This window comes from Onychostoma macrolepis, chromosome 03 (assembly GCF_012432095.1).
Source record: "Onychostoma macrolepis isolate SWU-2019 chromosome 03, ASM1243209v1, whole genome shotgun sequence".
Taxonomy (NCBI): domain Eukaryota; kingdom Metazoa; phylum Chordata; class Actinopteri; order Cypriniformes; family Cyprinidae; genus Onychostoma; species Onychostoma macrolepis.
In genome coordinates, this window is record NC_081157.1 from 40094701 (window position 1) to 40109305 (window position 14605).

General features: G+C 36.9%; 1 protein-coding gene across 4 annotated transcripts in view; it reads right to left on the minus strand.

The window, feature by feature from the left end:
• Positions 1 to 412: 412 nt before the first annotated feature.
• Positions 413 to 14605, minus strand: part of stat3 (signal transducer and activator of transcription 3 (acute-phase response factor)) — a 33951-nt gene continuing 19758 nt past the window's right edge. For 2 of the 4 annotated variants that reach the window (XM_058769295.1, XM_058769294.1), the window contains exons 3-24: positions 13995 to 14238; positions 13619 to 13711; positions 13061 to 13142; positions 12872 to 12972; positions 12580 to 12731; positions 12336 to 12494; positions 12165 to 12257; positions 12025 to 12084; positions 11909 to 11938; positions 11586 to 11679; positions 10720 to 10767; positions 10532 to 10615; positions 9827 to 9925; positions 9602 to 9737; positions 8057 to 8109; positions 7848 to 7942; positions 7600 to 7739; positions 7133 to 7351; positions 6296 to 6338; positions 5150 to 5209; positions 1785 to 1885; positions 413 to 1704 (exon numbers count right to left, since the gene is read on the minus strand). In XM_058769295.1, coding sequence (XP_058625278.1) covers positions 1598 to 1704; positions 1785 to 1885; positions 5150 to 5209; positions 6296 to 6338; positions 7133 to 7351; positions 7600 to 7739; positions 7848 to 7942; positions 8057 to 8109; positions 9602 to 9737; positions 9827 to 9925; positions 10532 to 10615; positions 10720 to 10767; positions 11586 to 11679; positions 11909 to 11938; positions 12025 to 12084; positions 12165 to 12257; positions 12336 to 12494; positions 12580 to 12731; positions 12872 to 12972; positions 13061 to 13142; positions 13619 to 13711; positions 13995 to 14238 — 2293 coding nt within the window. In that variant the 3' untranslated portion in view covers positions 413 to 1597. Of the gene's footprint in view, positions 1705 to 1784; positions 1886 to 5149; positions 5210 to 6031; positions 6183 to 6295; positions 6339 to 7132; positions 7352 to 7599; positions 7740 to 7847; positions 7943 to 8056; positions 8110 to 9601; positions 9738 to 9826; positions 9926 to 10531; positions 10616 to 10719; positions 10768 to 11585; positions 11680 to 11908; positions 11939 to 12024; positions 12085 to 12164; positions 12258 to 12335; positions 12495 to 12579; positions 12732 to 12871; positions 12973 to 13060; positions 13143 to 13618; positions 13712 to 13994; positions 14239 to 14605 lie in introns of those variants that run through there. The other 2 variants (XM_058769296.1, XM_058769297.1) reach the window with 2 other exon arrangements.

Genomic DNA, 14605 nt, shown 5'->3' on the forward strand with positions numbered 1-14605 from the left:
TTTTTCTCTATTTTAATGTTTTATTTTATTCCTGTGATGGCAAAAGCTAAATTTTCAGCATCATTACTCCAGTCTTCAGTGTCACATGACCCTTCAGAAATCATATATGCTCATTTGATGCTTAGGAAATATCAAAGTTGAAAACAGTTGTGCTCTTTAATATTTCTCTAGAGAAAATTTTTTTCAGGATTCTTTGTTGAATGCAAAATTTATTTAAATAGATTTTATTTATTTTTTTGTAACAAATTGCATAAAAAATATCTTTACTGATGCTTTAAATCAATTTAATGCATCTTTGAGGAGTAAAAATGGTAATTTCTTTAAAAAAAAACAACAAAAAATCGTACCAACCCCCAATTTTTTTTTATATCCCAGATAACTGAAGAAATGCATCCAGAACACAAAGAGCTGATAACGGTTTCTCATCAACAATTCATTGTACAATAAAGTGAATATACATAGTGCAGTGTATATATAATAGTATACACACCATAAATTGAGAGTGGAAGGACAGATACACAGAGTGGGAAACAAACTTAGACTGACAGACATTTAAAAAGTAGTTACACAATGAAGAAACATCATTTTCCATCATATTTCCATTTGAAGCACTGCCTTACATGACAACACAACAAATCAGTGAATTAAAGAATGAAATTATAAATATGTGTGCGTATTTCTATATATGTGCATGTATGTGTGTCTGTCTCTCTAAAATTCACCATCTAATTATGTTACAATAATAGTCCTGCTGGCTCTGTGCAAGATTTTTCTTGTCATCCAAGTTAGCGCATTAAACATCATATTGGAGACACAATAATATGATGGAAATATCACATTTGCTCATCTGCGTAATGTATATTCATATATATTTATCTTCTTCCATTCACTTCCCAAAGACATCCAATAAAAGAGTAAAATACTTTTCTTCAACATTAAAATACAGTAAATTCACGTAAAACAAAAGCTAAAAGGGATGTTATAGACCTGCATGCACAAAGTAAACTTACTTTACAACTTATGATCTCACCATAAATGATACTTCTGTACTAATTCATTCCATCAATACTACCGTGAAGTTTACACCCCTTCTCGCTCATTTCCAAAGATCAACATAAAGAACACAGAATTCACTGGCCCTATGCTATGCCAACAGCTCAAAATATGTTTTAATGTTTGCCAACACTAGTGGACATTCAGTGAAATACAAGTCAAAGGCTATTTCTATTACTAAAAAAATCATATGGCTACCATACAGTCATGGCCAAATGTCTGCAATTAAACATGTTAAAGAGCCTTAACATTCACACTTTCATTGACAAAGGTCAAAAAATCTAAAAACCGGTCTTGAAGGCCTCACATTCCTATAAAAAAAGAGCAAAGAATAACATCTTAACCATTGAATGAGCTCAATTGCGTATTGATACGAGGACGAAAGGTTACAATTTTGCTAACTTTTGGCTATGACTGTAAAAACAGAGAACAAAAAAAAAAAAAAAATGGATCGGAGAGAAAAAGCAGCTGTAGCACCTAAGCATTATGTACATAATTATCCAATGGAAATTTTTAAAAAGAAAGAAAAAAAAAAACACTAAAACTAAGCATTTCGGCAGGTGTCCATATCTGAGACCGTCGTGGCTGCAAACCCTTCTCTCATTGGTGAGGGATGATCAGAGCTCAACTCCATGTCCAGAGTGAGAGATTCTGGAGGGAAAATGGAATCACAGGATTAGGGGACCCTAAAATGTCTGCAATGGATATTGAGAAAGCTGTTTTTGACTTACCCAGAGGTCCTGGGTTGGCCTCGGCGGCTTCATTGTGCATGAGAGAGTCGAGTGTACGAGGGGACATTGGGAACAAATCGCTTGTGTTGCCAGAGTTAGTCCTGCAAAAGAAAGAAGGCACACATCAGACAGGACACACGAGGTACAACTGATCAAACAATCATTACTTCCAGCACATACAACCGTTAAGATTTAGTAAGTTTAGAGTTCATTCGCCACGTGAGTTAACTCTAATAATCACGTACCATCAACACACGACTCGCCACATTCCCACAGTCAAAGTCATACACATGAGCATTAAATGGATAGTTCACCCAAAAATGAAACTTCTGTTATCGGTTACTCAACCTCGTGGCATTCCAAAACCATAAGACTTTCTTTCTACTGCGGGACATAAAAGACATTGTCCACATTAATAGGCAAGTCAAACGGCTCCAATGTTGTCAGAGGTTTGGAACCACACGAGGGGAATAAATTATGATTAATTTGCATTGTTTTTGCAGTTTTCTAGATAGGACTGTGGAGATCTGACAGGAAGTGAGTGGGAGAGAAAGGGGGGGCACGTGATTGGGAAAGGTCCACGAGGCGGGATTCGAACTCTGGACACCCGAAGCACAACTGAGCCATATGTCGGCGCACAGCCCATAAAGGCTTTTGGCACTATCATGATGGGAGTAAATTATGACAGAAGTTTGATTCTGGGGTGAACTATCCTCAGTCATGTGCTAGAGGACGTTGAAACAGCAGATTCAACACAGTGCACTGAAAATGAATATTACTACATAGCTAATATGCAGTGATGTAATGTGAATCTGTAGTTGCTTGTTCACTTTTTTCCTGTGCTGTGATTGATTAATCTATATTACAACATGGATAAACTATTTTAATAAAATCATATTTATATGTTGTTTGAGAAAAAAAAAAAAAAAAAATAAAGCTGAGAACACAGCTACATTTGAATTGCATTAACAGAGAAACATGCTGGCATGAACTTATATCTGACCCAGTCAATGACTTTCTGCCAGTTTTACCCTGGGGAATGATTTACCAGGGGTCAAAGGTCGTTAACACTCCAAACCACTCATATGTGGCGTTTGTTTTGGTAAAGCAGTATTTCTACACTAATTCTTGCTTGTGTTGAGTGTAGGATGCTAGAACAAACAATTTCAGAAAACCTGAAGTCTCGATCAAGCCTAGCTCTGTCTGTACTAAAAACACTAGCAGTGGTCTAGATGTTTGATCCAGGGGCAATGGAAAAGGCAAGAGTTCCAGATACTTGTGGGTAAGTTACGAATGACACGTCAAGCTAATCAAATGACATTACAAATGTATCAAACCGAAGTATTTTCAGATTACTCAAAGGCATTTACAAGTTGTTGATCATGTCTAGTATGTCAGGTTGATGGTCAATTAAACCAGGCTTTGTTGATTTGAAAGAATCCATAGCTTGATGTGTTTATTTATTCATCTAGGTTTATCTAGAGGTGATTCCACAAGATCTCAAACTAAGGCGATACTGAAACAAAATTGTGTGCTCTAATTTTGATTTGTTTAGAGTAAATCAAAACAGTAGAGGGATGAATTGCACATCAAGTTGCAGGCTGCCCAAGAACAATATTATCACTCTTAAAAGCCATATTGGGCACATATTATATTGAAGAGAGTTACATTCGGTTTTTGTTTGCAGTATGAGGGAGTTGTTAGGAAGTGTTATAGTACAGTTTTGCAAAGCAATAATCAGTTCTAGCCATAACAGTCATTGTAAGAGTTTTTCCTGAAACATTTTCTCATGCCAATATCATTGCCAGGACCAATCTGGAGAACTCACTGTCCAAGATGAAAGAGCACTTTGATAAGACTGCCAATAAAACGTTAAGCCAAGAACTTGTTTTCCATCTTGGATCACCAAAAGTGCCGACTACCTTCCAGAATCTCAAGCAAAAGCTAAATAATGTGGTGCTATATTACCACATGGGGAAAGAATCTCTCCAATTTTTAAACTACAATTGTTAAAATTTTGGCTGGTTCTTTAACCCCGAGTCTCACAAAATATAAATTTGGTTAAACAGCTGCAAACCATCTGGGGAAATAATACCAGTACAGGTCCGTTCTACAAGTTTAAAGGTTACTGCTGAATCCCTCGTCCTAACAACAAAATGTGAATGAATTCTGAAAACTGAGCACAAAAGAGTGCAGAAAATATTCTTGCTGATGCTGAAGTTTGCTTAGCATGGTCCAGTTAATTCCTGTTGGTAGATGTCAAGCTACACCATTTGCAAAAAGCATCTTTTTCCATTTACAGACAGCTATTCAGAAGTAGCAGTGTATTCTGAAACTTTTCGCAGGCAAAACATAAATCATAAAAAGCTAATATGATAAAACTATTTTTTTTAGTCTTATGGCAACAGAGCCAGGGGTAATATAGATCTCACTGATTTAAAAATAAAGTGTGATGTGTGTATAAACAGTGCTCCATATAGTGAAGACGTTTTTGTGGTGGATGATCAGTTTTCTTGCTACATCCAGGTTAAGAAGCACCCAGAATGATAGAATGTCTACCAACAGCCTCTCTGTTAATATTACCACTAAAACCATTGTATTGTTGTTACCAGTGTTACTGTTAATGATATTGTTTTGTTGACAAAAACAACCACTAATGACCTATGTATGTAATGCATATATATATATAATTTGTAAATAGCATTATATAATTTTCATTTCTAACAGATGATAATATTTATACAAGGCGATGCTTTCATGTTTGTTGGAAATGAAAAACTATATTCGGTATTTTTGTGATGCATTGAAAGTTCCTGTAGACACTGCTTTCTCACCCCATAATGGTCGCATGAGTGACAGTTTTCATCAGAAACTATTTCCTCCACATTGTTTAAAATACAGAGGAAGCAAGTCATTTATACCACATAGACACTCAAAATATACCAACAAAACATTCATAGCACTTCAATGAGAACACTGGAAGATGTGGAAAAGAAATGAATAGGAGAGAGAAGGTGACCACTGTCTTTCCCAAGTGTGAAAATGTTTTGCATACTGATACAGAAAAGTTAGCTTGTGAGCTTAGAAAAAAATATTCCCTTGTCTAGAGGAACTAGCTCACCGACACAGAATTGAGATTTAGAGACTTATGAAACAGCACTTCTAGCCTTTTAACTTTTACAGACGTTCCAGTGACATCCAGACCTCGTTGTTATGAAGGGATGGAGTGAGTAAACAGAAACCCTTGGTCAAGCACTAGAGATGTTAAAAGGAATAATCTATGTTAGCAGACACCTACAGGAGTGTGTTTGACCACAAGTGTTCATGTCTCATTCACACACATAAAGCAGCTCCCTAGTGCCTACCCAGGGAAGCCGTTCCCAAGCAGCTCACTGTCCGGGAAGTCCATGAAGACCGAAGGACACCTATGAAGAGAAGTCAGTTTATAGCCTGCCTAACACACACACACACACACACACACACACACACACACACACACACACACACACACACACACACACACACACACACACACACACACACACACACACACACACACACACACACACACACACACACACACACACACACACACACACACACACACACACACACACAGACATACATACATGTCCTCTAGTAAATTCAAGCCCTCCATAAACACAGAAATCATTCGTGATTCAAGCAGGACTGAGTTTGAAGCAGCTTTTATTCCATCCAAATGTTTTTGTGTAGCCAGGCTTGTTACCTAACGTACAGTAATTGGTATGTACAGGTTGATGTGTTACAGTTTATTATATATGTCAATTAACACGATATAGTAGCACAATGTAAAACTGACTCATTTTTTAAGTCAACAAACATTCAAAACCCATTTGGTGTGGGTTTTAGAAGCAGATCAAGTTGTATTTGGAATGTCTACGACAAAGATTAACAAGACTTTAAAAATACATTTTTTGGAATAATGTGGACTGAAAAGCATGAATTGTGCAAAATACTGTTCAGGAACATATTAAGGTAAACTGTACATTTTTACTTTTAAGCGGATTTTTTTTATATTAAAATTTAGATTTTTAAAACTAGATTTAAAATATTATTTCACTTCATTTTTTAAACTAAGAACTGAAAATCACATGGCTGCAAAATGTTTATACAACAGTTACTCAAAAGTCATGTGTGCTTATACATGTAAACGTAAAAAACCTGAGCCTCCTTTAATTATCACGTGTAAGATTTGTCTTAAAAAAAAAAAACATGGTTTCTCTCTCTTTCTCTCTTCTTGTGCAAGATTGTGGTTTAAAGGTTGCTGTGAAGGGTCCTTGGTGGATTCAGTAGTAGCTACATCCCTGATCCATGTTGTAAAGAGAACTGAGAGGAGTACTTTGCATGTGCTCCTGCCTAAAGAGTCACCAGAGATTTCAAAGTTTACAAGAGGACAGAGAGAGAAAACAGAGACTCCAGCAAGGTCAATCATTCACACACATACTAAAGAAGAAAGAAATGCTACTCACGGGGTGACACAGATGAACTTGGTCTTCAGGTAAGGCTGAATTACTGAAAGAACAACAAATGACACTTATTAAACAAGGAGAATTCATATTTTTCAGGTTTTCATTGAGCTTTTGTCATTAAAAATCCATTTCATGAACATTCAAACCTGTATGATTTCCTTTTTTTTCAATACATAAATAAACAAATAAACTCAAGTCATAAAGTAGTCAATGTAACGCTTGTGAAACATTCCAAGTCTTCTGAAGTGTCACATGATCCTTCAGAAATCATTGTAATATGCTGATTTGGTGCTTAAGAAACATTTAATAGCATGATCAATGTTTAAAATAGTTGTGTTGCTTAATATTTTAGTGAAAACCATGATCTATTTTTTCAGGCTTCTTTGATGAATTTTGAATTTTTTGGAACACTGAAAATGTCTGCACTATCAACTTTTGATCTTAATGACCCTAAACATTTGAACAGTAGTTTAATTTTAAATAAAAAATTGTAACAAAGTTAAATTCTTTACTGTTACTTTTGATTAATTTAATGTGTCCTTGCTGAATAAAAGCATTAATTTCTCAAAAAAGTTAAAATAATAAAAATCTTGTTTCAACTGTAACATGTCTAACCAAAGACTAAAGTCATGCATTTGCTTTCGCTCTCTAAACTTATTCTTAGACAATTTCCTCAGAAGCTGACGGTTTCTGGTAAACCACACCCATTCAGTGCAAATACTAAAATAGTCTTTTCCAAAATAAATGATAATGAAATGAGACAAACTTTGCCAAGTAACAGACAGATGTGCTGTTATTCCAAGCCAGAATGAATTATATTCCCACTAACACACTCACCACATCCAGGATCAGGGAATTCGGTGTCAGGCTGGGCCTCGGGGCGGCAGTACTTGCCAAACGCCTCCTCCTTGGGGATATCGGGGTAGAGGTAGACCAGTGGCGAGACGAGGATGTTGGTGGCATCCATGATCTTGTAGCCCATGATGATCTCAGCGAAAGACATGCTGTTGAGCTGCTGCTTAGTGTACGGTTCAACCGACTGGATCTGGGTCTTACCTGCACATACATGCATACAGAAGCACAAATGCGTCACATATTCCAACTACGGTCAGTGTCAGTAGTCGAGACAAAGCCAGAGAAATTTCATGACTGCCAAGATCAATTTTGACACCACAAGAAAAATAAAATAATAAATAAAAGTATAAAATATTGAGACATTTGTTTACATTGGCTCCAATGTACTGATCATTTTGAGAAGTCTTATGCCAACACACACAATGTAATGTACATGGAAATGCATTCACCATTGATGTCCTTCTCGACCCAGGTGAAGGTAATGCCTCCCTCTTTGCTGCTTTCACTGAAGCGCAGCAGGAATGTCCCAGGAGGCTTTGGGCTCAGGATTGCCCTCTCTCTTTCTTTACTGATGAAGCCCATAATATACCTGGCACACACACACAAAAGCTTGATTTATCCACCCAAGCAGTGATTGATGTAATGAAGTATGAATACTGCATGAATGCACACAGCATAGAGCAGCAGGAGTTCTCACCCTTCATTCCATAGAGCCAAAATATACTTCTTCACTAGGTCGATAATGTTGTCTAGCCACACCCAGAATGAGAAACCTTTTCCTGCCATGTTTTCCTGCAACACACAAACACAAGCACAACATGTTTAGGATAGAAACTGGATCAGCTGGTCTGATCTGCTCTAAGCTTAACACAGAACAGGGAACAAATGTTTGCTATAGCAACATACTTTGCAGAACTTGGCCCATGTGATCTGGCAACCAGAGTAGTTTACACAAGGACCTACACAAAGACAGAAACGCACAATTAAACAGAGATTCATGGCAACGTTAACAGTATCATTTCAATACATAATTTACAATATTATAACATTTTCTTAAGAAGCAAATCACTTTTCACTATACAATAACATAAAAGTAACAACAGTACTGATAAAAAAAAACAACATATGGAATAAATTAAATTCTAAAACTCTTTCCTGGAGAGACCTTTTAAAAATGTCTATATTTTCTGAGTAAAAACGTTGGTAAAAAAAAAAAAATTGGACATTCTAGCATTAACATTAAAATATGTTTTACATGTTTCTTGAACAAGTAAAACTGGTTTCTCTTCCCCTTTCAATACGAGTGACTCTTGAATGTCCAATTTGACATCTAGTATATACAACCTGGACATATCAATTTTCAAAACAGTAATTACTTTTCATTTACTACTGGATTCACCTTATATAGTTTGTTGTTTATGCATTCATTCCATTCGCCAATTATTATTAAATGTACAGAATCAATATAGGTTTTACATAAGATACTGGAATATTACATTCTGTTATTTCCAACTGAACAGCTTCCTTAGCCACTTTATCTGCCTGTTCATTGCCGACCATTCCCAAATGGCCAGGTATCCAACAAATATCATGTTAAAATCTTGTTTCTTTAAAGAGTCAACTTTTTCTAGAATGCCAATAATTGTAGGATGTTCAGTTTTCAAAGACTTAAGTGCTTGTAGGCAGGACATAATGTCTGTGCAAAAAAAAAAAAAAAAAAATCCTTTTCTATTTGTTCTAGAGCTAAAAGTAATGCATAAGCTTCAGCTGTGAAAGCTTTGTCTAGGGATACTCTCGCCAAATATTATTTTGAGCCAAGCACTACTGCGGCAGACACGTCCATCTGTCTTTGATACAAAATGAAAATGTATGTTGCCACCAAAATATTAAGCATCACAATGGCAGCAAATCAGTATATCAGAATGATTTCAGAAGGACCATGTGACAGTGAAGGCTGGAGTAATGATGCTGAAAATTCAGCTTTACCGTCACAGGAATAAACAACATTTCAAAATATATTCAAATAGAAAACAACTATTTTAAATTGTAATAATATTTCACAATATAACTGTTTTACTGTTTTTAGAATCAAATAAATTCAAAGTCAAACCTTGCTGACCCAAACCTTTAAACGGTAGTGTATAAAAATGCATATAGATATATAATGCAAGATTATCAAAGCCTAATAAATCATGCGATTAATATACTAATAAAACCACTGAACAGAACTAAAAATGCTTTATTTTTCAATTAATTTTAATATTACAAATTAGTAAATCAGCATTAAAAAATTGAGAGAACAGTTGATCTATTTCTTCATGTTGTTTCTCTTTTTTGTCAGCGCCCTCCAATTTATTTATTTATTGTTTATTCATAGGTTTAAATGGGAAAAAAAATCTAGATGATATTCAATACTTTTTGAACTCCACTGAATATTATAAACACACATACCCAGAAGTTTCTCTGCAAGTGTGGTGAGCTGCTCGATGGTAAGTCCTCTCTTGGTTGTGGATGAAAACTGCCAACTGAGCACCTCAGCCACCTGATCCCATGTTCCTACAGGAGGTTTGGTGAAGAAATTCACATTCTGTGAAGACAGAGAGGAAGAATTCTTAGTAACTTATACAAGCTCTTGTGATAACAGTAAGTACGGCTCGCTGTGGATTCATTTCAAACCTTGGGATGGTTGGTCAGCATGTTGTACCACAGGATGGACGCCCATGCATTTGGCATTTGACAGATATTAGAGATGACCACCACTGGGAGAGAATGTGTCTGCACAGAGATAAAAGACATTTATATATAATCTAGAATAACAAATCCTGCTATTTTTGTACAGCTTGCTCAGTCGGAAATCTGATTAATGCAAATAGAGAACGGAGGCTGAATAATTCTCAAGCAAACAGAGCCGGATGGCTTAATTATCTCGTTTAATTAACCTGCTGTGTGTGTTGGTATTTTATGTGACCCTGTTGTGTCCATCAACAGGAAAGGAATGATTTTGCACGTTCTCTTATCAGCACATAACAGGAATGTAGGCAGCACTGTGTGCATTTAGGGGTTTAATAAGTGGCAGATCACCCAAGGACACGCTGCCTGGTTACATATTCATATCCTACCACTGCTGGTACCATGACGACAGCCTACCACAATGACGTTATTGGCTTTCAGTACGCTGAATCAATCAACAGCAGCAGCAGTGTGATGGACTTAATCGGTACTCAGAGTTTAATATTATTATCATCTTTGATTTGATAAACAGCCATGATAAGACGTCATTTTATTTTATTCTAAAATACTGATAAAAATGAAAGCGTCATTTTTAAATGAACTAATCGTTTAAGCATCCAGTGAGTGTTGTTTATGGATCTGGTTTTTCACCTCAAGGTCGATCTTTAGTCCTTGGTGGTAGACCTCTGTCTCAAACGTGATCAGGTGCAGTTCTTCAGTCACGATCAGAGACGCCTGTAGTACAGAGGACAAAGGTCAATGTTTACACTGACTTCTTCACTAGAAACCCTGAATCAAATTAAAAAGTGTGGCATAATGCTAATTATACAAAGACATACGTCACTGTTGGTACGGCCTCCATTGCCACATCTCTGCTCACGAAGAGTCTGAAAGACAGAAGAACAAGTCAAGACTAATTCAAGCAATATTCAGCCAACAGCCAATCTACTCTTCAGATTCAATGAACTGTTTTTTTTTTTTGCTTTTTAAATTAGTAAAAATATAGTAAGTAATATAAGTAATTTACTGTAAAAATGTAAATGTGATCGTGAACTACAGGCACTTTATGTCCCAGGGGTTGATTTTTAAGAAAACAGAAATGTTTTTTAAATATGTCTTTAATATTTTTTAATTATTTAAACACCTTTATGCTTAGGATGTTTTTCATTTACATTTTTAAACCATGATGAGCTTAACAAGAAATGAAATAAATCTACTGGGTGATTTTTATTTTTTTGGGGTGGAGGGGGTAACACTTTATTTTAAGGTATCTTGTTACACATATTGCATGTACTTACTATTATAATAACAATTACAACCTAATCCTAACATACAGTACATGTAGTTAATTAATATTACTCTGTGTTATAATTACACTGTAACAAGGACACCTTAAAATAAAGTGTAACCTTGTTTTGTTTTTGTCTCAGTCAACCATCATTTTTGCCTCTAATAAAAGTTAAAATGTTAGTGTACTTGTTTACGAAGAAAAATGTAACACTAAATAACATGCTTGAGATTAGACATATTCAATACTGGACATTGTTAGTACACAAATAAATACTGGTTTAAAAAGTGTGTTTTAAAGGATTTTAATTTTTGCTTCCGAGGGCCAACAGTGTCCCACACAACTCACAAATTAAAAAAACATACGGTTCTCCACTCCGAAAAAAAGAAAAAAAACTGGCGTAATGGCTGAGCTTACCAGATGTTTGAACTCTGCTGACAGGCTGCCATTGTTGGATTCCTCCATGTTCATCACCTTCGTGTTGGTGCCAAGGATGTTGAACTTTCGTGAACTGAAGGAAAAGAAACAGAGGACTCTATAACGCAAAAACTTTAACAGGAACTAGCGAGGAGACTTCTTTTCACATTTTTTGTAACCGTGCAATATAATTTAATGATAAAAAATGTAACTTCTACAAAATAGCTGAAATGTTTATTTTAATGCCCAAATACTGGCCAATTTTTATAAATATAAAATCAACAAATAACCATATGACAATTCGTTTTAACCTCAAAACTCACCCTCGAATGGCTGCCACGTCACCTGACTCCCTGCAGAACATAGGAGAAAAAAATATTAAAAATGGGCACGTCAAAGCCATTTCACTCTGATGTCACAGGCAGGAAGTGGAACTTACTTGTCAATACACACTTTTATTTTCAGCTGGTAATTCAACTCTGGGAATTTCACAAGTAACCTGAAAGAGAGGAGGTGGGAAAAATAAACAATTTGAGACTAGACGTCTTTCCCTTATGACTCACCTCTGCGTGTACCCACCTGACTTTGGTGGTGAACTGAACTCCTGTTTTGATGACAAGTGGTCGGTCAGGGTGCATGGGCATACAAGGCTGCCTCTCAACAACAAATGCACTGCAATGACACAAGCAAACATCAATGATCCCATTTCATTGCATTATATAGTTCACACACGAGTGAGTGATTTCAAACCTCTTCATAAGGTTGCGGAACAGGTCTACGATCTTCTCCTCCAGAGCTGGGCGGTGTTGAATAATTGGATCTCCTTTGTAGGAGACCTTCTGTTGAAGCTCCTCCAGTTTCTTGATCTGCTGTCTTATCTGCAACTGTGACTCAGCCAAAGAGGTGATCCTGAAAAACAGTGATATTAAAAAATAAACTAATACACAAAAAGGTGTGATTTAAAAGCAGGTTTGGTTGTGAACAGATTGTGTACCATGTCTCTAAACGGTCCAGGCAGATGTTCGGTGGTCCTCCAATGCAGGCGATCTGCTGTCTCCTCTTCCAGTCGGCCAGTTCTTCATCTGTCAGATTCTTCTGCACAAAGTCCATGGCAGACAGCAGCCCTGCCATCTCAGTAACTATTTGCTGCAAAACAGAAAATTTTCTTTTTTGAAATTTTGACCCTAGGGTGATCAGTGTGAATGTAATGAACCACTTACTGGGCGGTATTTTCAAAACCCTAGAAGTCAACACTGTATTTTGTGACTTGATTGTGTATATCTCACCCTCCTCAGCTGATCCAGAGCACTCAGCATCTGCTCCAGCTGAGACATCTTCTGCCTGGTGGCTGCTGCCTGGCTGTTTCCATTCAGGTCCTGTGACAACTCTGAATCGTAACAGATTTGATGAGATTTTATCAGTGATTGAGGCTATTTGAGACAGAAAAAAATGACAGCAACATGTACTCATCATACCTCCAGCACTTTTAAGAGTTTTGTAGTTGAAGTCAAAATCATCTTGTAGATTTTCCAACATCTTCATCTTCTGCTCCATATCCTGTACAGAAAGAGTAAGGCAGCTGGATGAGTGAGAGGTTGTATCCCCCTCAAGGGCAATGTGTTCAAGGGCGATGTTAAAAACGGGGCTTGCAAACTGGGGCGGTAAGAGGGTGCAAGGGGGAATATTTAAAAAAAAAAAAATAAAAAAAAAGGGAAATAATTTTTTTTTAAAAAGAAGGCTTAATAAAGTCGCACTTTGTATAAGAAGTGGTTGGAAATCAGTACATTAATTATTTTATTCTATTGACAGCCCTGGTTGTATCTCTTCAGGTTTACGAATCTATCAGTACTCTATTAGTGTACTGATAGGTCTGTGGTATCACAAGCTTGAAAAACTCTTTCCAAGACAAATGCTATTAAAGAAAAGATTTCCGTGTTCAAAATAGCAACTTTTGGGGAGAGGATAAAGGCATGCATGTGTACCTGTAATTGTGAACAAAAATACTCAATTAAAGTGTGATTTTATGTACCAACCTGTACTCTCTTCCTAATATCCTGCAGGTTGTGTTCCAGTATCTGCTGTTTTTCCGTCACCACAGTGCCAGTGGGATGGGCAACTTGGCCATCCTAGAGATGTGAAAGAAATTGGAGAAACAGAAATCTGAATGTGTCCTTACAAAGTGGAATCCATTTCCAAAACTGGTTTGGTGAGTAAAAATATATGTATACTGTGCGTAATTTAATTGTGAATTTATTTGTACATGAAACCCAGATGGAACGTTTAATAAAAATCAAGTAATTTTCTCTCTTAAAAATTATTCAGCAAAATATAAATCACCCACAAGCAATACATCATGCATCTGTATGTGTTTAAATGTGCCTATTCAGGCATGCATGCATGTGTGTCTACCTGCTGTGCAGTGGTGGCCGTCTGCAGCAGACGCTGCTCTTCCCACAGGCAGCGGGCCACGATGCGGGCGATCTCCATGGGCTTCTCCAGATACTTGCTCTGCAGGTGCTGTTTGATACGCCGCAGGTTGTGTTGGTACAGGACATTGTTCTCCTGCAGGAAGCGGCTGTACTGCTGATCAATCTCCCCCAGCAAGTTATGGAACACAAGCGTGGCGTGAGACTCCTTGTTGGCTGCATACGCCCTGTGACAGACACAAGCAAACAGGCTCATGTGATGGGTAATGAGCAGCTTCCTCCATTCCATACATGCATTTGACAATCAGACGCGTGTCTTTATCTGCAACAAAACCAAAGCTTTTGTCAAAGACTTCTGCCTTTTTCTAAATGCTATAAAACGGGAAAAACTGACAAATTAATGTGCATTTTGAAAGTGTATGTATGTGGCACTGCAGTTTGCCGTCATCAGTCACATGATCTCAGTTGTTCTGTTGTTACTCAGCACAAATTCCAAACTGCTGATTCATTCAGCTGGCAGCCATCAGCGCAGAAACGCTCATCACCGTTATCCATTACGCATTAACACAGTATTCAACACCAGGAAAATATCCT